At 44.3% G+C, this 26,577-nt stretch overlaps 1 protein-coding gene across 4 annotated transcripts; it reads right to left on the reverse strand.

Annotated features, from left to right (window-relative positions):
• TEF (TEF transcription factor, PAR bZIP family member) lies at window positions 1-25,517 on the reverse strand. 4 transcript variants are annotated; one of them, XM_006123960.4, is made up of 5 exons: window positions 25,204-25,515; window positions 14,694-15,020; window positions 11,523-11,743; window positions 10,056-10,267; window positions 1-7,762 (listed from the first exon to the last, which is right to left on the reverse strand). In XM_006123960.4, the coding sequence occupies exons 1-5, from the start codon at window positions 25,304-25,306 to the stop codon at window positions 7,741-7,743; spliced, it is 885 nt and encodes a 294-aa protein (XP_006124022.2). In that variant the 5' UTR covers window positions 25,307-25,515; the 3' UTR covers window positions 1-7,740. The 4 variants fall into 4 exon arrangements, with proteins under 4 accessions (XP_006124022.2, XP_075792280.1, XP_006124023.2 ...); XM_075936165.1 differs by lacking the exon at window positions 25,204-25,515 and adding an exon at window positions 17,280-17,538; XM_006123961.4 differs by lacking the exon at window positions 1-7,762 and having other exon boundaries at window positions 9,762-10,267; window positions 25,204-25,517.
• Window positions 25,518-26,577: the final 1,060 nt, after the last annotated feature.

Here is a 26,577-nt window from a genome sequence, read left to right on the forward strand (position 1 = left end):
TATAGTCGAACATACACTTTATTTTTTTAAAAAGGAAAAATACTAACAATTTCATACAGTCAAAACTTTACATTTTAAACAAAAAAGCATTTAAAAAAAAAACAGTCATCAAGAGCAGAAAGGCTTTCAACTACCCACAAATTCCAAGTGATTTTTCCAAGACTTGGACTCTTCAAATCCATGGTTTGTTCATTTTTAAAAAAAGTGTCAGAAATACAGGACACCAGATCTACAGTGAAATGCCCTTTCCTCATCAGACTGCCATTCAGGCACCTTTATTTTCACTGATCAGCTAGCAAGAGTGTGTGCACAAAACGAGCAGTTTTGGGTACAGGAATAATAGCAAAGCTAGATTATTTATGGTAATAGACAATTTTACCCACCTGTTTGACAAACATGATACTATCTGGTAAATAGTAGCAATTTTACATTTCTATAGGGCCTTTCATCCAGAATAATCGAAAAAGCATTTTACAGACTGACTTACAAAACTATATACAGGAATTACTTTACCTTCCTCAAAAACAGACACCCCCAAGAGGTGAGATACAGCAATTGTTTAATGACACAAAGCAAAACTATGTATTAAAATAATGAATATTTTGCAATTGGAAAAAAATTGACTGCAAACTTTATTCCTTTTGAATGAGTGGGACAGAGAGGTGTCATATGCAGATCCAAATAAAGGACACTTCAAGATTCTCTTGCTCCCAGCATTAAAGCATAGGATAAACTAAATACACTAAATGGAGAGTCTTCCAAAAATACAGGTCAAAATTGACTTGCTCATCTTCTCCAAAAAAAGCCCGACAGAAGCAGAACTCCAGAGAATGACTTGCGCATAACTGCTTCACTGATACCTAACAGCTTGGGAACATAATACAAAAAAAAAAAATATACCACCACTTCTGCCCACTATAAAAACATATTTCCCATTGCTATTTCAAGGGAATGCTGCGGCTGTACTTAAAGTCAGCGAGCTGAAGATTTGTCAGGGAAGGTTTTAGACTCAGGATTCTGGGCCTCAATGCAAGATAAAGCTTGAAGGACAAGGACAACTTACTTCCTAAAACAGATCATGATACTCAGCCATTAATTTTCCTCTAGTGTAAGAGTGACACAAAAAGCAGAATTTGACTGGCTAATGAAAGTTCCTTCTGGGCAGCATCTAGTGAAAATGCACTGAAAACTCAGGCCTTCAGTCAATGCATCTCTTTAAACACCAAATGTGTGCAAGTGGATGAATAACCACATATTTGTTTATACACACAACATGACTTATGAACATTTATTCTAGTTATGTCACGGATGTGTTGCAGTAACAGGCAGTGATTCACTGCAGGCTGGTTATAGGGCTACATGTAAGCCACAACCAAGGGCAAAAACACAAAAACAAAAGAGTTATGATTTTCCTGGACTTGTGCAGTGCTTGATATGAAACTGACCAATAGGAGTGCTTTCCAAATGTTACTGGCCCACAACAGAACTGACTATCCAGAAAGTGTGATTGAGTACAGTGATAAATGTCATCCCAGTGACTGCTGTAAAAAAATAAAATGAAGTTTATCTGCTTGGATGGTTTATTTTTAAAAGAATTGTTGTCAACAGGAAGCATCACAAAACTTCACAACATCAATCTGACTTTGATTTCTGCAGTTCTTTAGAAAAAAAAATCCCAAGGCATGCTAAATGAAGCACTTAATTGTCATGTGTTACAATGGAAGCACTATTTCTTTACGTCATAGGACAGATTAGTTTTAAAAGTGTATGTACATGTTGTCAGTTATATAAAGGACAATAGCCCAATAAATCTCATCTTCATCACTCTGATGTGAAGATGAATCCTTCCACTATCCTGACCAACAACAAGACAGGTGGCTGATACCTGCAATTCCATCTAGGTAAGTAAACAAATCCTCACTTCACCCTCAACTACACATATGAATGCTGCTGCCAAACAATTCAGGCAACCACATGAGCAAAGTGCAGTACTGCAGCAATCTGCTAGTCTGAACAAAATGCCTTAACGTGACAGACATAAGTTAGTACATTAGAACAGGGATGTAAATAAGTAACCAGTAAGTAGTAGTACCCTTACTGGGTGATGCTCAAGTAAGCAGTTAAATGATGCCTGCCTGACTAAACCAGTCCCCCACCCACAGCGCAAGCTGCTCCAGCCTGGCTGGGTTCCCTGCCCACACAACAGTGCAGCGGGCCCTGCCCAGCCTATCCAGAGCAGTCCCCGACCTGAGCTGCTCCAGCCTGCCAGGCCCACCATGCCACTGGCTGGCAGTCCTGCAGTTAACTGTATAACTGATAGAATTCTATCAGTTACGTGGTTAATATTTTTATACATTTTTACATCCTTACATTAGGATTTTTAACTAGTTATTCTATCAACTTCCCCCATTAGAAGTTCTTTTCACTTGCATTCTCCGTCTTGGGCCATAAGAAATATGTCCAAGATGAGGAGAGGTGCCCATCACTTAAAAAGTAAGTATCTTGGGTTTGAGATATGGATCTGAACTGACCTGAAGTTAGAAGCAGGTCAGCTTCAGAGTCAGCATTCTGGCTCAGGCTACTATTTTGCCTTAATCTCTTATCTTTTGGTATTTCCATTCCTTTTTGGCCTCCACTTATTTGCTTACTTCCCTCATAACTCTCCACTCCATTATGACTGCCTGAATCTTAGAAGGTTGTAGTTCAAAGGAAGTGCACAATAAAGAATTATGAACCACCAGGCTACTCAATGCACATCCCAGACGAAAATAAATGCCTATCACGCATATGTATCATCAAGTTATCAGCTGCTAACCAAAATATTGAATATCTCCAAGGAACATTAAAGCTTGGGGAAAGGGACAACAAAGCCAATTAGTGATGGTTTTGATAGATGCAAAACAGAATTACTGAAGCCCAGCAAAGCTGATTAAGAGTTTGTATTTCTGTGAGGGGGAAAAGTCCTCAAAAAAAGAGGCATTAAAATAAGGATTCTTTCCTCAGTAAAGATTCTAGGTTTCTGTACAAAAATGAAGTTAATGGGTCAGGTCACCTCTGTATTGCCTCTTTGCAATGGGTGAGCCCAAGAGACAGCCATGAGACAACAATATAGGCACGCCCTGATTTTACAAAACTTTGAGATAATTAAGAGCTTTGTAAAATTAAAACTTTTGATAATCAGGAGCCTCAGTTCTCTAAAGTTTAGCAGCTCCCCAGCTCTGAAATTCTACAATATCAATGCTCTCCTGCTGAATACACAACAGATTTTTGCCACTACAATTGTACTTTTACATATCCCCAAATCCTTGAGCTGCTGGTCCTCCACTGTGTTAACTGTATCAGATGCATCTTAAGGTAAGTAGCAGCTCAGCAGATGATGTGGAAAATAGTATTTACAGCTAGAACACATAGGACATCCAAATATCATAGCAAAGAAACTAAATAGATAATTATCAGCATTGAAAATCTAAAAAACAAACCAGTAAAGAACTTTATAATGAAACCTGGAATTAAGATTTCTTATCTCAGCATACAGTGTATATTTCTTCTTTACTCATACCAAACAGCAGATAAAATATTAATTTAGCAGACTATCTGAATAAACAGTTTTCTAGTTTGCAAGATAAAGTGATGGGAAGATCTGTCCACCAATATCACACCTGCAATCACAGAGGTATTTTCTTGTCCCAACTCAGGGCTTGTCTACTCTAGAGAGGCTGAAGCTGTGCTGCTGTAGCACCATACATGCTTTATATAGCAACAGAAGGTGTTTTTCCATCAATGTAGTTGATCCAGAACTCTGGAAGGGTTGTAGCTAAGTTGACAGAATAATTCTTTTGCATCAATGTGGGCAGTTAGGTTAACCTAACTGTGGTGCTCACGGTCATGTATTTCTTGCAGCTCTGAATGATACAACTAGGTTGATCTAGTTTTTAAAATGTAGTCCAGGGTTCAAGTGTGCTCCAGAGAAAAACAAAGGCATTAACTGCCCCACTGTTTGATGAAAACTCAAAATCACCACAGCAGAGAATCAAGACCTTCTCTTGTGACAGTTAGCTAGAGCTTTGCCAACAACTTAAATGGGAACAGGATTTGACTAAGTAAAATAGTGCATTTAAGGAGTATTTATTGCAGAAGCGCACTGCTATGTTTACACTCAGGGAGATTTGTATGAAACTAATGCCCATTAAATTCTTTCACATTATTTGAGGTTTTTTTTGGTTTGTTATAGAATAAAAGACTTTTCTAAGCAAACGTTCCCCACAGATAGCACTATTAATAGCAGAGATATTTTAAAGTTTAGTCCTGTCTGATGGCTGTTCAGGGAAATCATATTTAAACCATTTCATAGAGGCTACTGAACAGGCACCCACATCAAATTGCTCCCTTGATGATAATCTCTCTAATAAGGCCAAAGAGGCAATTTCCTCCCCCCCCCCCCCTTAAAGATGATCCACTTCAGTGAGGAATATGACATACTAGCATGAGGCAATCTATGCACAAAGCTTGCTTAGTTATTTTTTGTTGAACTTGTGCCATTAGACAACTTCAGGCCCCAGGACTGTCAATTCAACAGGTTTCAATGCTAAATTCAACTGAAAGAATGTATCAGTATTCCACTGCAGACACTACAATGTTTTTTCCAAGGGGAAGAGGCTGCACTGATAAGATGGCCATCTTAGTGATAGCATGGACTATCACAATCTCAGAGTTCATGGTAATTTGCTCTAAAAGGAATAGAAACCTTTGAAGCACCATGCCTGAAAGACTGTTAGAATTGAAAGACGTCTGCCATAATCTCACAACACAAAGCCAGCACAATTTAAGACAAAAAGGTGCTGGCCCAACACAACGATGGTGGCTGGTAAGAGCTGCATTCATAAGGGAATAAGAGATCCCACCATTATCTCAGAGAACTTACAGGATATTTCATTACAATATGAAGGTTTTCCAACTATAAAATCAATTCACACTTGAGGGGGAAAAAAAACTACACTTGACAGACAGCCTTGCATCACCTAGATTGAGCAACACACAATATCAGACTTTGTGCACTGATCAGCACAGATGGCTAATAGGATGCATTATGGATAGCTTTCTTTGAAAGTCAAACCTAATCAATATTTCATTTGGTTTATGTTACATTGCAGAATTTAATTTGGAAATAAAATGGAACTATTCCCATTACTTGAATATTATGCTGATAATGTAGCATTATTACAAAAGATAATTTTCACATATGCATTACCAGCGTACTCTGCAGTCACCTATTGAAATATCAGCTAAGACTATTGAGAAACATATTAGGATTGTTCCTAATGCAGAATGATGGCAGGACCTAAATGAAGCATCACATTTTAAATTTAGTCAGTTATTATTCAAATAAACAAATCTACCTCTCTTCAAATGGCAAACATGGCTGTGAAAGAACAGTAATTCGCAGCTAACTGGAAATAAATGCTAACGTTAATGTATATGAGTTTAACATCTTTAAAATCAAGACCCTTAAAACTAAAAAGGAATCCACCAAAAAAGGTGGTTTAGATCTGTAATACAAGGTGTGAGCCTGCAGCACTTTATACAGGTTTTTATATATCCCTGACATTTTAGAAATTTGGAATAGTAACCCATTTGCAGATGTTTGGAAATGTTCATGAATTTTTTTCCTAGTGAATTTCAAGTGTTTCAGCTTCCTAAAGTATAGTTGTACTGTCCCATAGATGTAACTTTTAAAGCTGTGTGTTGTAAAAAAGCCAAAAATGGCTGTGAACTCATGATAGTAATAGATCACAAAACAATGATGACTGCACCTGATGATGTTCAAAATAAAAAGAGCTCTCAACCTCCTATGTAGCAGTTTCCATTGCTTCATAATGACTTTACAGGCATAACAGACTTCAAAGTGTCAAATCTTGACATCTTATTACATAGATAAACATAACATTTGTAACTAGTTAGAAAAAAAAGTTCAAACACATTAACTATGAAAACACTGTCCATTTGCAAGGCCACATCAAGCAGAGCATTTGATGGATAAACTCCATTAATCTTTGCCAGGCTACACTGAAAATTAATTGGTTATAGCCTTGTTTAAAGAAAGTTTGCAACAGTTTGCTTCTCCCCGTTGCTCCCTTTCCTCTTCTTTCAACTAAGAAGATGTGAGGGCAGGAATCTCTTTGGGGAAGACGAAGACACAGTATTTGTGCATTATAAAACTATGCTTCATAAGTTTCAGATGCAATGCATTCTGAGTCTTCCATTTAGACCCTTGTCCTTTTGCAGGCTTTCAAAAGTTCTTTATTAACTCATTGTTAATCTAGAAGTATTGTGGCACCTTACAGACTAACAGATTGACTGGAGCATAAGCTTTCGTGGGCAAAGACCCACTTCATCAGATGCAGATGCCACATGCTACAGGACTTCTCGTTGTTTATGCAGATTCAGACTAACATGGATACCCTTCTGATATTTATCAACTATGTGTCTGCTATTAATCACCCTCCTGGCAGAGTTTGTCTCACACAGAAAACACCATCTCTTCATTTCTGTGTTATTGATATATCCTTGCGTACAAGTACAGCCCTACAATATTATACTGGAAGCAAGCCATTCTGTTTTTCCTTTTCACCTACTGATTTGATTAACAGGTCTTGGTTAGGATTCAGGTTGATTCTTTTGCTTTATTGATGGGACCTTAATAAAAGAACTTTCTTCCATGGACAACCTCCCTTTTCCACACAGGGCCAACACCTCTGCAATGCTAAGTGCCTCATCTATCACTAAATATGCCCCAGGATCTGTTTTTAAAGTGGTGCCATTATGACAATGGAATTGCTGGATATTTTGGGTTCATGAGGCAGATTACACCATACTCCCTCAGGTGTTTGGGGAATTACAGAGTGGGGTAGGAAAAAAGAGAAGGATGTGTATCATAGTAGCTGCTAGCCACTGTTCCTCTCAGGCTTCGATACAGATTGATTTGTCTGGCCTGCAGCAAGATACAGGGCTCAGCAGCTCAGAGATATACACATCTCCCTTATTTGAATGTGGCAGCCAGGAAAACTGATCTAATTTGTTTTATTGAGATACAAAGAAACCCTGGGTAGAAAACAGGATTTATTTTGTTACTCTTGGTACAGCACACTGTAGTGTATTTTAGTTTACTTCAACAATTTTTTTTTTTTGGCAATCCTAGATTATTTTCCATGATGCCTCTGGCTCAGCACTCCCAATACCTCACATGATACTACACCTTGCCAGAACCCAGCTGCAGCAGTAGCTAACACCTATTCCTCAAATTGAGGACTATATACTTTAAGCCATCTTAAGTTAGAATCCCCCCTTTCTCCCATTTCATTCAAGTATCAAAACAGTCACCCTTCACACAAGTTCTCAACAGATTGAATTGAAAGACAAGAACTGTAAGTGTCACCGATAAGCATCAATAAGTAACATTACTGCAGTTGGATTACAGAGGGAATAAAAACATTAGTACAAAAAAAATGAAAAAGGAGAGAGAGAGATGATGATGATGATAAAGCCACACACAGCATTAAGATGACCTTGCACTTTTCATCATGCCCAGTCCCCATGCTGTTCAGATGGGGTACTTGCATGCAGGCAGGGTCGCCGTCAGTTGTTTGTGTTGGATACCTCACACCTCTCACTGTTCACTCTGAAGACAGATGGTTCTGTGTGTGCTTTTTAGTTTCTTTGTTTTTAGAAGTCTTTAAAGTTGCATCACTCGGAATCAGATAAGTCACTTTAAATAAAGCAAAGCAGTAAGTGTGACAATTTATTTACAATGTATTCCACCTACCGCCACTACATACCACCCTGCAAAAGAAAAAAAAAAAACCTAGACATGTGGAATTCTATGTTCCTGCTTTGATGCTCAGGAGAACTCAGACTTGTATGACACATAAAACCAGCTCATGCTACGCAAGCAGGTAATAATGCAAGGGAAAAACAGCTCCTATACAGAGTTACTTTAATCATGCTGGATTGGCCTCTTTTCCCAACTCAATTAAAGAGCTAATATATGGAATTTAGACAAGCTGTATTATTCTCACTGAGCTTGCAAAGCTGATTTAATAAAAATCTGTTATAGAAAAGAAACCCCATAACTTCTAACGTGGTCTTAGACATTTCTAATTCCTTCACCCAAATCTATCCTAAAACCTCTTACCTCCTACATTCCTCTTGCTCCCCAATACAAACACCATCCCCAGACATCTAACCCCAACAGTTCTAGCACACTCACTGCAATAAGTCTGGGATAAAATACATATGACAATGATAGTCTACTTTTGTACAAGATTGCTTACTAAAGCTCTCCATTCTTGCTAGTGGAGGAGGTCTCCAATGTTATATAAGAATGCATTTTCCTTTAGCATCACTTATTGTAGGAGCAGTGCTGGCAAGTAATTCATTTTCAGCAACAAGAGAGCAAGTCACGTGCTTAAAAGAAAACCAACAGACATGATTACTGCCATCTAAAAGAGGTTGAGAGAAGTTCTTCATGTGTGGAGTGAGTGTGGCTGCTCGCTAGCTAGCTCAAAAATCAAAGGACCAAGTATCACAGGGGTGCAAAAGGAAACCGCCCCGCCCCCCCATCCCCTAACTCTTGTACAACTGTGATGATGCATTAGAGTGGAGGTTAGGGTTTATTCCACTCCCGCCACCCCAAAACACAAAGAGCTGGTGATTCCCAAACCAGAGAGGCCTAGGGTTTGATCTGATGAGATCACAGGTGAAGGACTCAAAATTTGGTGGGGGCCCTTCTCCACTTCCCAACAGAGAGTGTGCTGCATAATCAGCAGTTCAAGAAAAGAAGTCCTCTAACTGTACTGGAGAAAGGAAAAAGAGCCATGTACTCCCTAAAATCCATTGCTGCAGACTCAGAGGCTATATCTACACTACAAGGTTTTTGCACAAAAACCAATGGAGTACCCATACTTCAAGCGCATTTTTGTGCCCCCCTCAAAAAAAAAACAAACCTCCCCCCAAAAAAAAACACAGTAAATCAACAGGACAGAGGGCTTTTGCTGGTAGAGTTATTCCTCTCCCCATGAGGAATAACTCCTTTTAGCGCTACAGCTCTTGCACAAAAAAGGCATGTGTGGATGCTCCGCAAGGGTTTCTTGTGCAAAAAGAGCCCCTATCAGAAAAAGCACAGGTGCTCTGATGGCCATTCTGCTTTTGCGACGCACTGTTGCGCAAGAAGTTTTTACGAAAGATCTCTTCCGCAAAAAGCTTCTTGTGCAAAAACCCTGCAGTGTAGACAAAGTCAGAAAGTATTACCTCATGTTAGGAAAGAAGTATGGGGCTCTTTGCCCTGCACCTCATTGTGTGGTCTGGGAGTTAGCCAAAGAAAAACGTGTAAGTATTGTTTAGAGACAGTGTTCATTACTTTGTTGTCTGCGCTCACAAATGCATGTTCATCTGAATGCTATCTTCACCTCTGCAGAAGACAGTTCCCAGGCCTAGGAGGGTTCTCTGTTCCTCCTGAACAGGAGCACAGAGTTGTTATGACTCCCCCTCCCCCCCCCCGCCACAATAGGCGCTGCTCAGCTACGTTCCAGTATGTAGGAATTGGAGAATGAACTTATTTATGATGCTGCCCAGCAGCATCCATTTGTATCCCAAATTATAAAACTAAGATTTATAAGAGAAACAGGGACAGCAGACTTTTGCACTTCAGACAGCTCTTTCCATTTAAAATGGAGATTAAAACAGAAAGCAAAAGCCTTATCCAACAATCTAGACAGGTTCATTTTTATTCCCCTGGATGGATGAATCCATTCTCTTGGATTAGCATCATCAACTGTTCTTGCAGTGTTAAAACAAATCTCTAAAGATGGGCACAACTTAGATTCTGGCACCACAAGGGTCAGGCAAGGACCTGACCAAGTTGTGCTATCAGAAGTGGATCTATGTTAGAGACGCACATTGACAAAGCCTCCACACATTATATCTGGGAGTCTCTAGAGAAGGCAGAAAAGTCCAAGAGCTAAACAAGAAGCCCTAGTAGCAAGGAAAGAGGGTGTGCTTACAAGGGTCCATATCTGGTCTCATATTTAGAGACAATGTTCTTGCATTTCCCCACTTCCTTGCGTAGCTCGGCCACCTCCGTCCTGAGGGCAGTGTTCTCCTTCTCCAAGAAGGCTGCTCGGATTGTGATCTGATTCTCTTTCAGTCGCCGAGCATCACGGGAACGCTTTGCTGCCACATTGTTCTTCTTCCGCCTTGTCCAGTATTTTTCATCCTGCATAAAGAAAAAAAAAATGACAGTCTGACAGCTCGGTATTCCATATCCAATGTCACACAGCTACCTTCCTGCCCTACCATAAAAGCCATCCTACTTGCAATCTTACTTCTTCCTTAGTTCATGCAGGAAATTGCTGGTTGGGCTAGGCTCAGACACTAACTGAAGCGTAGGCAACACAGTACTGGAAGATTGTTCTAAATAGACTTCTTGTGAAGAGACAGTTTTGGGTTGGGTAACATGACGGGGACCAAAACTGAGATGAAATTAAACAATGGTAACATTTCTGCTAGATATCAAGAACAGTTTATTAATACCTAAGTCTATTAGTAGAGCCCTGCAAATCCACAGCTATCCACTTTATATCTGCATCCAAGAACATGGATGTGGATATCCATGGCTCATTTTTGCAGCTACAGATGCAAAATTTGTATTTAGCATCTTAAACATTTGCAGGTGTCTGTTTATATCTGCATCCATGGATGTGGATATCCACAGATCATTTCTGTGAATGCAGATACTAATTTTATCTCTGCATAGGGCTCTATTAGCTTGCGAAACAGTCCTCCCACTGAAAGTGATTAATGTTCATTGTCTGGGGCATTTAGAACTAGACTAGACAAAAGCATTGACAAATAAGTATATGACCATCAAGACACAAACTATGGGATATAAATTGGCATTAGCGAGAATGAGCAAAGGAGGAAAGAGCAAAGATAACTTAGGGTAGGTCTATATTTGCACTTGATCTACAAAAGTTCTGTCATTCATGGGTGCCTAAACACCTGCCCCTCCCCATGAACAAAGTTTTGCGGCAGCAAGTTAAATGTGAACACTTGTTTGCCAGCAGGCGCACTCTCCTGACAACAAAACAAAATCATCTTGTCGGCCAAAGTGCTGACAAACCATATTCACTCAAGCTGACTTTTAGTGATAAGGCTGCGTCAACACAGACTTGTTGCTAAAAGCTGTGTAGTGTAGATGAACCTTTACTTTTTCCATCCTTTTCTGTGTCTACCAGCACCAGCCACTCCTGAACAACAATTCACTCACTGTTCCAAGTTAACAAAGCAGTAAGGGCTTTTCAGATGAACAGGAATCAGCCTGATTAACTTATTTTGAGCAATGTTCCCCACTCAACCCTGTAGGTATGGCCCCTTTGCCTTACCCTAACTATATTTTGATAGACAAAAGAGAGACACCCCACACACATTCTGAATAAAGCCTTATCAGTATGATATAAGAAACCTGTTACCTTTTGCTCATCTGGGACAAAAACCTTCTTGGCTTTTTTAATCATGGGCTGTGGTTTCAGGTCCTCTTCAGCAAACTTGTGCTTGCGAGGATTGAAGAGCTCACCACCCGGCACACTGGAGAGCACTAAGTCAGCAGGGTCAGGATTAAAGTTCACATCAATTTCAATGCAGTCTGGATCAATGGGGCTTGGCGTTTCTCTCTCACTCTCTGGGGAGGATTCTAGCAAAAGGCAGAAAACGTTACAATGACATCAGCATGATGAAGAAAATAAATTCAGCACCCATAAGGGGACATCTCTTCTCACTGTCCTTATGTAAGCAATATTTATCACTACTATTCAATGGTGTGCTCAGTACTGTACAAAACACAGTTCATCCCTTGCAAGAGGATGAAGCCTAATGCAAAAATGCTGGATAACCTCCTTCATCATGGATGAAATACAAGCCCTAGGCATGCCTACCCAGAATAGCAGCTATAGGAAGATAAAAATGGTACAAAAATATGAAAATTCCTCCCATCAGCAAAAATCTTGTGGCCTTGTGCACTTCACTACATGTAAGGAATACTTTCTCCAACAAAATTAAATCAGAAGTTGAGAGCTCCTGTCCTGACATTTATGGCTCAAATTGCCACAGACATAAGCCATCTTGGAGATTTCTCATTCGGTCCAATAAAGACCAGACAAAAATGACATTTTCAAAAAAAAGCATGAAAACAGAAGTCTGATAAAAACCCATACATCATATTCGTCCCTATTTGTTATATGTAAATTAAAGTATAACAACAAAGGGCCTGATTTGGAAGAAATATGTACTGTGACAAACAGATTTGTGGCATGATCTTTGAAGATATGAGTTAATAGACACATTACAGTAACCTTATATCTGTAACTTTTTTCACATAGATGAACTGCAAAATTTACTGCTAGGTCATGGGTTCCCAAACTGGGGGGCGTGAAGAAATTCCAGGGGGGGGCGCAAGGCAATCCAGCCACACACATCCCCGTTAATCCCATCCTAAGTTTTGCTGCTATTTTTTTGGGAGGAGGGGGCATAAGGGTTTCTCAAAAAACAAAAAGGGGGTGTGATGTCGAAAAGTTTGGGAACCACTGTGCTAGGTGAAATATAAGCTGGGAAGATTGAATCTCTTCTTCCTCCAGTGAAACACAGCCACATATCAATACAGTAAAACATTAACAAATTGACATAGGAGTTCAGGAAAAACATCAACAAAAAACTATACCAAAAGCCATCTTATATAAACATGGAGCTCACAAGTGAGCACTTGATGCGTGGCTTCTTTCCTCTCTCCTGCTGAAAACCCTTGTACTCCATTTTGGGCATTTATTTGCCAGGTTTGTGGAAAGGGGGTTCAAGCCCTTTCCATAAAGGCTTCTCACAAGTTATTTTCTCACAAAAGAGTCATTAAGTCTGGGCAGCATTATTGTGTGGAGTTCCCAAGTCCAGCACTAAACTGAAAAGCAGGGATGTTAAAATGCAGGTAATTTAACTACTTGATTAGTTGGTAGGCAGCCTGGCTTAGTCCCGGCTCACACTGGGTGCAGGAACAAACCCCACTATGGCTCTGCAGTTTAAAAGGCAGTAGGAGCTGAGCAACAAGGTGGTGAGAGTGGAGACATAGGCTTATGGTGTAGCTGACTACTCCTTTACATCCCTACTGAAAAGCATGTACACTACTCTCTAGGATCAGACGGTAGGTAACATGGAAGCGCCAGAAACGTGTTTTATCTCTTTGTCTCTCCTGTCTCACCTCAGGTATTCAAGATAATTCCAAGCATTCTGTGGAGCTTCAAACAAAAGTACAGTATAAACAGTCCCTGTCCAAAAAACGTAGCCGTTACATTTCACAAGCCAGATGAAAGGCTTTATAACAACACTTCCATAAAGCACAGTTCATTGGATTTACACTAACTACTAATGGTTTACCCCCAATGGGCTGAACCACTAAGGTGTTCAAAAGCCTATCAAGTTTGCAGACCTTATAACAACAAATTCTTTTGCAAGAATTCACGGAATTCCAGACTCTAGCTAGATTAAAAGTAACAATGAGAAAGGCTAATTTTGTTGGTATCTCAGATTTTCTAATTTCAAATAGAAACAAAGTAGCACAGGAGCAAAGCAGCACAGAAGCAATGTGATTAAAAAACAAAAACAAAAAAACCTTAAAACCTCAAAAAAGTTCAGCCTCAATTGTGGGAGAAAATCTGGTCTGGTTGTTACTTTAGTTGTGCTCTTTCATCCACAAAATTTGCAATCAGATACACTGAATGTTAACTGGCTAAGTGGCAATGGCAATAAATTATTTTTGAGGTGGGAAAAACCTCTTCATAAAGATTAACAGAGATTTTACAGAGGAATTAAATGTTACAGGCCAGCAACAGGCAACCTACAGCCCATCAGAGTTATGTGCGTGGGCCAAAACCGCCCCCCCCTTCTCTCATGCTGGGCCCCCCCACTTCCCTACTCCTTCATGCTGGGGCCCCCCTCCCCCACTCCCCCACCACAGCACTTCTGGAATACAGTGAATCAGCTGGCATGTGCCTGACACTGCTCCTCCCCTGGATCCCAGAGCTTGAATGTTGCAAATTCTAATTCATGGTGTTCAAGCTCTGGGATAAAGGGGGAGGAGTGGGGAAGGGGTGTGAATCAACAGATTCACTGCGTTCTGGAAATAGTGAGGGGGCTTTGAGGGGAGAGGAAGGGTGGAGTGAATGCAGAGTCTGGAGAGGAGGGAACAGTTGAATAGCCCCGGCAAAATGAGAAGTTACGTGCATTAAAAACAAGGGCATGTGTACCCCCTCCGTTTCTTTGTTATTTTTGTCAGCAATTTAATTTGCGATTGCTTTATGTTGAAAAGGCACGATAAAGGAAAAAAAATGAAGTGCACTGTATTTAATTTTACTTTGGGGTCCTGACGTGCACTAATCAGATTTCAATCTTGCAGCCCACTTGGATGAAGGAGGACCACTCATGTGGACCACTCACTAACCTTGGTTGCCCACTGCTGCTATAGACTAAACATATTTATGCTGTTTAAGCTTCTGAAGCTAAACTTAGCAGGGTAGTAGTGCTTTTCCCCAGGTTAAGGAAGCCTCTACACACAACACAACAAGAGAGATTGTGATATTGTTTCAATGTATTTTACCTACCTGTGCCGGAGGCAGCTTCAGATGGTTGGAAAACTACAGTGGATGATGATGAGGGAGGAGATGCAGCAGATGCACTGGCAGGCTCTTTTCCTTCCAGCTCAGCCACAGGCAGGAGTGGGTTCTGGTTCAAGCCTATGTGAGCAGGGCTAGAAGGGATTCCATTCTCCAGGAGGAATTCATCCAGATCCATGTATTCCAGGTGAAAAGATTCCCCATCATAAGGGATGGTTTTGTCCCAGATGGGAGGCATGAGGGAGGCAGAGACTGCCATAGTGCTGGCAGCTGCTGCTTCATCCTCCTCAAGTTTTTCCTTCTCCTTTTCTTTATCTAAAAAACAAAAACATAAAGGTCACTGTACAAAATGTGGATTAAAAGATTAAAGACTAGGTTTAAAATTACAGTAAGAGTTCAGTACAGACTGTCACAGCAAGGAAATTCACTCCTTCACATGTTCTACATCATAAACAATGAGCAGTCCAGAGGCACCTTAGAAACTAACAAATGTATTAGGTCATGAGTTAGAGTGGAAGTGATAGAATCCAGGGTATATATATAACTGCAAAAGAAATTACTTGTCCTACAGTTGATTGAGCCTACAAATTATAGGTAACTTCTTTTGCAGGTATATATATAACCTGGATTCTATCATTTCCACTCTAACTCAACTGATGAATTGGGTTTTATTACCCACAAAAATCCCTAATAAATCTGTTAGTCTCTAAGGTGCCACAGGACTGCTCGCTGTTTTTGAAGTTATAGACTAACACAGCTACCTCTCTGAGATGTCCTACATCTGTTTACTTAGACCAATCTCCATCTGTATGCCATACTTTAGCCTCCATCTAATAAGTAGGCTGCAGAGATTTATAGGTCTTGGAGCTAAGAGAGCAGCGTCTTGTAGCACAGATGTCCTCTGTTCCATCCATGTTGCCAACAACCCTCCTAGGGTTGGCATACTACACATAAGCAAGGCACCATGAGTCACCACTGTTTAAATTTGATTACCTTCAGGATTTATGACATTTTATTTCTTCCAGGTTTTTCCTGGAAGGCAAGAAAAGTAGATGTGGAAGGGTCGGATAATGAAAACTATTAATATGCTTTTGAAGGAAACAAAAAAAGTTTATCTTGAAGTCTGGAGAGAAGAAGTGCAAAGAAGGAAAAAGTATAAGAGCAAGGAAGAAAGAAAGATGGATTTTTCATATTCCCAAATCAAACAACACAAGGTCAATCTATATTAGAAACTAACACCTAAACATTTATAATAGCATTTGTTCTAGAAACAGTTCAGTATCCCAACACAATACTCATTCCAGCAGTTAGGTACTTTGGCTTATAATGATCAGACAGCTCCCAAAAAAGGGAAAGTTGTTAATGAGGATCTCAGAATTTTCCCCCAAGATTGATACAATTTTCTGTATAAACTGCACTACAGATCATATACAAAAGTTCAGTTGTCTCTATGCTAACCAAAGCCCATTTCTGACTGAATTCCTGGAAATGTAGTCAATTGGCTGATGAAGGCCATAGATCCCTGGTGTCCAACCAGTTCTGAAGCTATAGTGAACTAGCTACACTCAACCTGCCAAATAGCTACATGTGGCTAGCATGTTGAACACCACGGCCAAAGATACACCCAGTACAATCTCAGCAAAGAACTATGCCTATACAAATTAGAAGACAGCTGTACATAATGACACTCCTTTGTTCATGAAACCAATGCATGGCTCAGGTGCCTAGCTGGATTGAGTACCATTTTGGGGGCAGACTGACTGGTGAAAACTTGGTGGAGACTTGGGATGAGGAGCAAAGGCTGCAGAGCAATGAGATCTTAATTTTTGCAAGATGCTCACTCCCACCCAAGAGTATCTGGATGCTGGTTCCTCTGACTTTTGGCAATACAGTGAAGACTGCTCTGTGAAAGCCAGCAATCCCAGGTAGTTACTACTTGATGGGGTTTGAAAGTCCACATGCAGGCTATTGTTTGGGAAGTATACACAGCGTAGTAACTCATTCAGCAAGGGTGATCAAAGTATAAATATATACTTGCAAGAATGCGCAGCGATTATAAACTAGATTTCCTCACGCTGTGATGCACAAAACCGACAGCACCATCCTTTCGATTCTAAAAATTTTGAAGCAACATAGTCAGCAGAATGACAAACTCCAGAGAGAGGTCAGTCCTGTGGGGCCAGATGTAGGCTAGTCACTGCTGGCACAGGCAGCCTGGCGAAAGGCTGAGAGCACGGGGCTGTCCCAAAGCAGATGAAACGGTCGGGTCACAGGTTCAGACGCTTTTCCGCCCCGGCTGTGGCGCGGGGACGGGCGCGGGTTTGTGTTTTTTTTGGGGGGGGGGTGCAGCCCCCATCACTGAGCGCAGCGGCCTGTCCCCCGCCCCGCGCGCCCATCGGGAGGCCCCGAGGCGCGGCCGCAGCCGCTCGAGCCGGGCCAGGCCCGCGGGGCAGGAGCGGCACCGGGGCACTCGCGGGCGCAGCCAGACCCGCCCCGGAACGCTCGCCCCTCCCCCCCCCCCCCGCGCGCGCCGGCCGCTCCCGGGCCCGCGCCTAGGCGCGCTCCCGCCCTCACCGAGGCGCGCGTCCCGCGGGGGATTCTCCATCAGCTTCTTCAGCACCAGCGGGAAAGCGCCGGCCAGGCTCCGCTCCTGCTGCGCGGAGGCAGCCGCCCCCGCGCTCCCCGCCGCTGCCTCCTGGCGCGCGGCGCGGCCGGGCATGCTCCCCGCTGGCCGGCGAGCGGCGTCAACGGCCGACACCGGGAGGCTCCCGCAGCGGGAGGCTCCGAACTGGGGCTGCGACAGCTCCCGGAAAGACACCGCCAGCGCGCACGCGCGAGCCTGCCTCGCCTTAGTTGTTTATTCATGAGCGCCAGCCGTCCCTCCCAGCCACTTCCCGCCCCCTTCGCCCAATCCGCCCTCTGCGATTGGCTACGCCGCTGGAGAGACGCGCTCCCATTGGCCCCAGGCAGACAGGCTGGGTCGGCGCTGGCTAGGAAGGGGCGTGGTTTAGTAGCGTAAGTCCCGCCCGTCCCGGGCTCTGAAGGTTCGCTGCTGCTGTTTCTCCTGAAGAGCGAGCGCGCGAGCCCGCCGGGTTAGGGGAGGGGAGGAAGGGCTGGCGTGAGAACAGCCGCGCGCGCGCGCTATTGCCGCGGCGGCCGCAGGGGAGCGCGCGAGCCGTGGGAAGCAGCCAGCGGGGCCGGGCCGGGCCTGCCCCGCCCCTCGTTCCGCAGCTGCGTAGCGGGGCGGGCAGCGAGTCGCGAGCCAGTCAGCTGCTGTGGCCGCGTGGGGGAGGCTGCTGGGCGCTCCCACCCCCAGCAAACAACTCCGCACGGAGCCGGGCCCGGGCTGGCAGCGCTGCTCCGCCCTAGCGCCTTGCTCCAACCCCACAGGAAGTTGGGGGCCGGATCAGGAGAGAGCCCAGCTCGGGCTTTGTCCTATTTGTGCCCCTCCCGGCCTGCCCCCCGGGCAGCTGCACCAGCGCAAGTGCCTCGTGAGCGCACAGGCCCCGCTACTGCGGCGTGCCTCGCTGCCGCGTACCCTAGGCTCAGCAAACAGCTTCCGAGGGGTCGCCTTACTTCAGCCCCAGCTGGCTTCTGGCGGGTCACCTTCCCAGCGACGGCAGGACCCCAACCTTCTATAACCGAGGATCCCAAGCTGTTGTGTGGCTACCACTCCCTGGCCCACCGGGGGCAGTCTCATCTGTTACCGGCTCTGCTTGCATGCAGCTGCTAGATGTCAGTAAAACAAGCTAGAAATGCATTAATTTCTTTAATATACTATCCTCTGGAAATAATTATTGCCACATCGATGCTAGAAAAGAGCCCTTTGTGCCCAACCACAAATGGAGGGGTGGTGGCCAGACTGAGATTTAAGAACTCCAGTCTGCTTTCTTTCCTTCTGCTTTTTCCCCTGCAGTGGTGTAATTTCCTGCTTCTATTTTCTTATATTTATTATGTTAGGCCTGAGAGGCCATCCAAGAACCCTGCCCTGTTCTGGGCACTGTACAAACAAAATTTTTAGAGTGGTTGTGGGTCACCCGGAAGGAGCAGAGCCTTCAAATAGCAAGATTTAGAAGGGCTCATGCCTTCCCTGTGACTCCCAGGCATCACATTCACCAGAGACAGGAGCTCTTTTAATTCCTGCTATTTAAAAGGCTTACTGCTCCCAGTCTCACTGCTAGTGTATTGTCTGGGAGCCAGGGACATGCAAGCCCTTTCAACTGTTTCTATTTAAAGGGCTCATTCCTCCTGGGCAGCTGCATTGCCCAGCAGTAATCCGGCAGGCACAAGACCTTTAAATAGAAGCAGTTGAAAGGGCTTGCATGTCCCTGGCTCCCAGGAAACAGGCTTGCGTGGAGCTGCGAGCCCTTTCAATTCCTTCTGTTTAACAGGCTTGTGGCTGCCAGGCAATTCAGCTGCCTGGGAGGCATGAGCCCTTTAAATAGAAAGGGCTCACAGCTCCAACACCCTGACAGGCACAGGGAAGCACGAGCCCTTTAAATAGAAGCAGGTGAAAGGGCTCGCTCAGCTCCAGCTCCTAGGCAAAGTATGAAGGGGCAGGGCCTGGAACAGCCATACAGATTGGATCAAAGCCCTAGGCAGGTGGTAGGTATCTGGCCCACTGAGTGGCTTTTGCCCACCCCTGATTTAGACTGTAGCCAAAGAGATTGTGCTGTCAGTGAAAAAATGTGAAATCATTCAGTCCTCTTTCCTCCCTCTTGGGTCTGAAGAAGCAATGTGTGTGGTCATTCTTTTTATACAAATGCCATAAACTAATATTTGTACCTGACCAGCACCTGCTATACTTCTTGGAGTAGACTTCCAAAAGGATACAATCAGACACATGCTAAGAGCTAAGCTCTTGAAATCTGGCTGCCAGTATCACAATAGGACCTGCTAGATGCAGAATTCTTTTGAAAATCTTGCTCCAATAGCAAGCCCTGAGCACTTGAAAGTCTGGCCTTGCATTCTCTGGGAAATCTATTCCTTAATGTTTTTCACCCCGGGAATAGTGCTGATGTATTTGGAACTTCTAGTTCTTCTATTATTGGAGGAGAGTGGGGAGGGAAATGTGATATTTTAGATTAATGGGAACCATCATGTATTGATCGGCACAAAGAAACTATGTGAAAACTAAAGAGGGTATTTACAGTTGCTTACGTTCAAATGCTATGCAAACTTATTCTGTATGGCCAACATCTAGAGAGCTCAAATCTAACACTACCTTCAGATGGGATGCTAGCATTATTTCCTGCATTAGCCAGCATAGCTGTTCGGAGGACACACTAAACCATAATTATATTAATCAATGTTCTTATTTTAATCCAGAGATCACTTATCCTAAGTGACATGGATATAGGCTCTCCCTGTCCTACATCATGATAACAGCAGCTGTGTATTCTATATGATGTTAAATCCCTAAGAGAAGGAAGAAACTTTGAGGTTATTTCTAGCCCTCAAACAAATAAGGAAGGTGGTGCTGGATTCAAAGGTGCAAACCCAATGTACTTAGACTAGTGAAGTTGTTGAGAAACTACCCAGAGTTACAAACTGCCATTGGCAGGATGAGGCGATATGAGAGTTCTTGTTTTTCTATCTTGTCTTTAACCATTTCCTACCTTTGTTCCTGCTGACCCTCTGAATGTTTCCTGTAGCACTCAGATACATAACACTTGCCACCTAAAGATGCATCTACACACCACCCTAAACTCAAAAGATGTGCAAAGTGCACTACACAAATTTAGAATCAGAGGGGTAGCCGTGTTAGTCTGAATCTGCAAAAGCGGCGAGGAGTCCTGTGGCACCTTCTAGACTAACTGAAGTTAGTCTAGAAGGTGCCACAGGATTCCTCGCTTCTTTTATTTAGAATATTTCAAAATAGCTTATTTTGAAGCTTGGCATGTCTACACCACACCAAATTTTGAAATAATGTGCTATTTCAAGACTTCCCTTAACTCTCATGGAACAAGGGTTACCAGGATGTCAAAATAGCACGCCCATTATTTCGAAAGCTTGTGTAGATGGGGGGTAGCTATTTCATGATACCTCTGGTATCCTGAAATAGCCATGCAGTGTAGAGGTACCCTAAGAGACTACATCCTGCAATCTTCCATTGCAGAGAACATAGATCTCTACCCAGCCAGATATTAAAGGAGTATTTCCAGTACCACAGCTAGCAAAAATAATAAGCTTATAGACAAATGATATACACTTTCATTGTGCAATTTTTTGAACACTGTCTTTTACTGGACTGCAAAAATGTTGCATGCTCCCTGGTGATACATGAATACAGGCAGTCCCCGGGTTATGTACAAGATAAGAACAAACCTACAGTCCCTAAGTTGAATCTGTATGTAAGTCGGAACTGGCGTCCAGATTCAGCCGCTGCTGAAACTGACCAGCAGCGGCTGAATCAGGACGCCTGGGGCAGAGCAGCTGGGGTGCTGCCGGGTTGGTCCAGTAGCGCTGAGGACCGACGCTGCGGGACCAACCTGGCAGCACCACAGCTGCTCTACCCCAGGCGTTGTCCGCCAGAAAAGCCTGCTATGCTGGGGGGGGGGGCGCACTAGGTGCGCACTAGGTGCGCCCCCCCCCTCCACCAGACCAGGGAGACGCGGGTGGCGGGACTGCCAAGACGCACCGCAGTCCCACCCGCATCCTCCACGGCTTTGCTCCGCGTCTCCCTGGTCTGCTGAGGGGGGGCTCTCCCCCAGCAGACCAGGGAGACGCAGAGCAAAGCTGCGGAGCATGCGGGCAGCGGGACAGCCCAGACGCGCCGCGGCTGTCTCGGTGTCCTCCGAGGCTTTGCTCCCCGTCTCCCTGATCTGCTGGGGGGGACTCCCTCCCAGCAGACCAGGGAGACGCGGAGCAGCTTCTCTCGCCCCGGAGGACGTGGGCGGCGGGACCGCGGCACATCTGGGCGTCCCACCGCTCCCGTCCTCCGGGGCGAGAAAAGCCCTGTTCGTAACTGCAGATCCGACATAAGTCAGATCCGTGTAACTCGGGGACTGCCTGTACATAATATATTGTAACTAGTGGAGGACAGTGAGGCACATGTCCATCCCATAGCTAAGAGCCATTTCCATAAATCAGAGAACTGCACTTCTCCAGAACAGGGGCCATTATCTACCATGGTCTCCAACATACTTGTGGTTATTTGGCCCATTGAATGTGGCTTGTTCACGATAGCAGTAGCCACAATCTTGGCTTCAGAGCTGGTTGGACACCACATATCTACCACAATGATTTATGCATTTTTATGGGTCAGTCCATGACCATGGAACTCACTCCTACAGAATCTTAGAAATCTCAGATTTCATCACTTTCTGTCCCACTTGCAAGATAAACTTTCATTGACCTGACCTTCACTAATACCAAGTCACAGTACATCAAAATACAAAAAATTCCTCAACCATGCCCTAGGGAGAGGAATGGAGAAGTGATAACACATGACAATGCTTATTCATGTTGCTCAATGACTCACTGGAAGACATTGGGGTAGCTGATGATGGGCACAGTGAAAAAAAACCCCACCTAAAATAATAGAAGATAGATGATGAACTGATATATGCCCTCTACAGATTCAAAATAGCAGGCAATTAGTGCACAAATCTCCTCTAGCTTAGTTGGTAGAAGACTGAAATACACAGATAAGAAGATTTAATATGTTCTATCCAGCAAGGGACAATGAAATGCATAATAAATCCTCCACATTCGGAGCATCATGCTCCATGTAGGGCAACTGGACTGTAAATAAAGTTTCCACCATTGCTAACTTCCCTCCTACTAAGAAGAGAACACTGCCTAGGAAGATTGAAAGAAGCAAGAATCTCTTAGGGGAAATGAAGATTTGTGTGTCACAAGGTTACAGTCTTCAGGCCTTTTTCCCTCCTTTTGGCTCCATATTGTGGTTTCCCTGGTAAGGCTGATTTTATGATCTGCAAGGAATCTATACTACTGCAGCACTGAATTGGACAAAAAGTGGAATCTGGTCTGATGGAAGATTTCCATGCTCTTCCAGTTCTGCTAATGGGGATGATTAGGCCTATTCTTCAAATGGAAATATTCGAAGATCCCCAAGAGTGCAGAGCCTCAGACAAGCACTTGCAGAGCTTGTGCCTCAAACTGACCTTGTTCCCGGGCTCACTCCCAGATGATCTTAGCAGATGCTGAACATTAGGATTAGCTTTGAGTCACAGGAATGTGGCGGTGCACAGGGAGTGTTTACACAAAGATTTTTTGCATAGGCCTTTACACAAGTTTGCAGGGATCCTCTTATGGGATCTTTCACACAGCTCTGCATGAATGTCAAGTGGCTGGCTTTTCCTCAGTGATACGAGAAGCTGATTCGGGAAAGTTTCCTTGAATTCTTCCTGGGATTACATACTCAAAGTCTAGTCACCAATGGAATAAAATGGAGGGTGTAATAGGTCACTGAACTAGAACATCACTGGCACCCTCCTGATTTATTTGGATTCTGCAAATGTAATTGTCAGTTTCTCTTAAGCTCTGGTACCAAGAATTGGAGCATGCAAGATGGGAATTAGTGGACTTTGCTTTTATATTGGGCAGTTTGTGATGGGGAATTCAGCTCCAAAAAGGGAGGAGAAACACAGCTCTGATGTGGTGGGAGGATGTGTAATAAGGAGCCTGGAACCAAGTAGGGTGTGTGCGCGCACAATCAACACCGCTAAAAGGTTTGCAGTGTAGGTGTAAAATGGAGAAGGGGTGAGTGATGACAGTCACTATCAAAGGAGATTGGAAAGGCTGGGTCTGGCAGGGAAATTTACTAATAGGGAACTAAGAACTAAATGAAACTTTGCATGTAGGGCTGTCTCCAGGTAAAAGGAGGAAGCTGTCATGGTACCATGCAGCCAAAGTCACATTTGATTAAGACCAAATGTTTCCCTTCAATAATCATATAATTTCCTCTCTAGCCCCCTCAACACATTCTGCACAGTTCTCTTAGGCTGAATGGATTCCATACAATTGCCTCACTCCACTGAGTTTGGATACCAACTATCTAAGGAGCCTACTTATTTCAAGCTTGGCCAGAGCAACATCTAGGCACTTGCACTAATGACACTGCTTTCCCATTTCTGCCACAACTTCACCTCCCCCCCCCTTCCCAGGCAGTTTTCCACCGTGGCACTGGACAACATGAAAACACACCCAGGACCAGCCGTCCAGCTCCGTATTATATAACAGTCTGGTTACTGTACAAGATCCCAACAAGGGAGGGAATGAATTCATTGGCAACACCACAAAGACTATGTTATAGGGAGTTGACAAAATGAATCTCATCAGGGAGGTGACCAGTGGACCTACATTAATCTCTTCCACGTCATCACCCATCTTCCTAATGCCATAGGGACTCTTATGAAATCTTCAGCTGTCTTTGTTCTGTGCCATAAGCCACTTACTATTCTCCCCCCCTCGCCCCACACACACTTACATCCAATCAGTCTCTCTTCTAGGCTAAGAGATCTCAGATTAATGGCTTTCTGGTGCATCTCTCCTGTAACCTTGTTAGTTCTTTATGCTGCCACATAACCAAATCTGTGTCCTGGTAGCAGTTTGCTAAGAACATTTAGCTCAATGAACATCAGTCTACTCAGTAAGGAGAGACATGTCCAAACAGGACTGAGGTGTGCCATGGCAGACCCACGTGCGTCCCTGCTCAACCATGAAAGAGTTAAAAATAAAACAAACAACTTCCACCAAGCAGCCTGCAAGGAACATGGGACTGTCCCTTCGGAAAATGGGAAGGTTCCTGGGTATAGTGGTTCCCCAGTCCTCAGAGTGTATCAAGCAACGGGGGCTCCATCAAGCTTGTGCTTAGCACAGCCTGGGGAAGGATAGGACTTTGCACTAGAGCAGTGTTTCTCAAACTGTGCTCCGCAGAGCCCCAGGGCTCAAGAGGCTGACAAACTGGAAACATCAATAGGTACAACACATACAATCAGTGAACTGCTGTGGGGCTCCGCATAAATATTTACGCATGTAAAGGGCTCCGGAGCCCAAAAAGTTTGAGAACCGCTGCTAGAGAACCTAAGGTCTTTTGCATGTAGTGTGTGTAGACCTAGGATCCCAGCAAGAAGGAACATCCCGAAGAGAAGAGGCTGCTTGGGACAGGGTGGGACATCGTGGGTCTTGCTCCTTGCCAGCTTTGCATCGTCACCCCCGCACCAGACACAAAGGTGCCCCACAAACATCCCAGGGTGACTCCGGGGAGCCCCTGCGCGGAGCGGGGGGAGCGGGAGAACAGCACCGGAGGCGCGGCAGTTCTGATGAATCAGAACAACCAGGGCAGGGGATTTGCGCCTGTTGCCGCGGAGAGCTCTGCTGCCAACCCTCCCTGCGCGCAAAGCCCGCCAGGCTCGCTGGCAGCTGCGCCCCGTTCCCAGAACTGGCGATCTGTCTGGCCAGGAGACTCTCCCACCTCGCCCTCTCCTAGGGTGGCGCAGCCCGGCGCCGGCAGGAAGGGACCCCCGCCTACCTTCCCGCGTGTCGGCCCAGGGCAAGGAGTACTCCAGCAGCGACTTCAGCACTTCGGGGAAGTCCATGGCAGGCGGGACGCCGAGGTTGTTGCAGCCGGACATGCCGTGTCCTGGAGGGGCCCGCTGGGTGCAGATCGCCGGGGCAGGGCCACTGGCGGCTCTAATGGGAGTCACGAGAGAGGCTGCGGCCGCGGCCGATGCGGGATTGGCTGAGCTGGGCAGAGGAGCGAGAGAACCAGCCTGTCCCAAGCTGACCCGGCCCTGCCCGCCTTCGAGTCCTCGCTCCGCTCCTCGCCCAGCTGGCCGCTGGTGGAAATGGCCTCCTGACTGGCTGGGCCGGGCCGGGCCGCCCGCCAGGATTGGCTGATCGCACCCGCTGCAGCCAACCAGGCTGCAAAGAACTAGGCCTGTTACCTAACTTTGGGAAAGAAGCACTCACTGCTTGGAGAGGTGTTCGGACAAGCAACACTCACCGAGTACAAACACACACACGGAAAGAGCCACACTGAGTACAAACACGTACTAGAAGACAGAGGCGGATTATCTCAGACATTGAGATCACACACACACACACAGGGAAAACGCACATTGAGATAGTCACACACAAACCTACACAGTGAGAGCAAGTGCTAACAACATACACATTGACAGATATTGGAGCACAAGTACTCAGCCCACACATCTGCTAACAAAAACATACAGATTACACACACACACACTCCTCACATACAGAGAGCAAGCACACACCAGCAGCAAACTAAAAAATACAGTACGTACATGCTATGAAACAGAGTACACTGACAAACACAGGCATCAAATATAGTCTCACGCATGAGAGTATACATTACACATCTACAGCAAATACAGAGGAGACACAAACAGTAAATACAATACAGTGACATGCACGGACATGATACATATCAACAGCAAATACACAGATCTAAATACACATACACACTGAGGCCACAGATGTAGCAAAACACATAAATACACTGAAAGCCACTCCAGCACTGATATTGGACATGCATACTAGTACCATTCAACACCCCCATACATGTTTTGTGTCTGTCCTTTAGTTTGTAGGCTCTTTGAAACTGTTTTTATGTATTGTGCAAGGTATGTGGTCTACTTAATAATCTAGTATCCATAATAATGCAAGATATTTTTCTTAATAATTTTACCAAACACAATGTTGGCCAAGTTTGCATCCTCCAATATGTAGAATTTCAAAAGTGACATGTTTTCTCAGAGGCTTTGTCTACACTGCAGGGTTTTTACGCAAGAAGCTTTTTGAAGAAGAGATCTTCCGCAAAAACTTCTTGCACAAAAGTGTATCCACACCTCAAAAAGAGCATCACAAAAGCAATGTGCTT

The sequence above is a fragment of the Pelodiscus sinensis genome, chromosome 1, assembly GCF_049634645.1.
Source record: "Pelodiscus sinensis isolate JC-2024 chromosome 1, ASM4963464v1, whole genome shotgun sequence".
Classification (NCBI taxonomy): Eukaryota; Metazoa; Chordata; order Testudines; family Trionychidae; genus Pelodiscus; species Pelodiscus sinensis.

Bases quoted from the DNA above. Each gene is read 5' to 3' on its own strand.
- TEF (XM_075936165.1), bottom strand. From the start codon at position 17,424: ATGCCCGGCCGCGCCGCGCGCCAGGAGGCAGCGGCGGGGAGCGCGGGG. The intron at 11,744-14,693 runs GTAGGTAAAATA...GCCTTTTGCTAG, and splicing joins TGAAGCTGCCTCCGGCACAG to AATCCTCCCCAGAGAGTGAG. The intron at 7,763-10,055 runs GTAAGCACACCC...CTTTATTTAAAG, and splicing joins GAGACCAGATATGGACCCTT to TGACTTATCTGATTCCGAGT.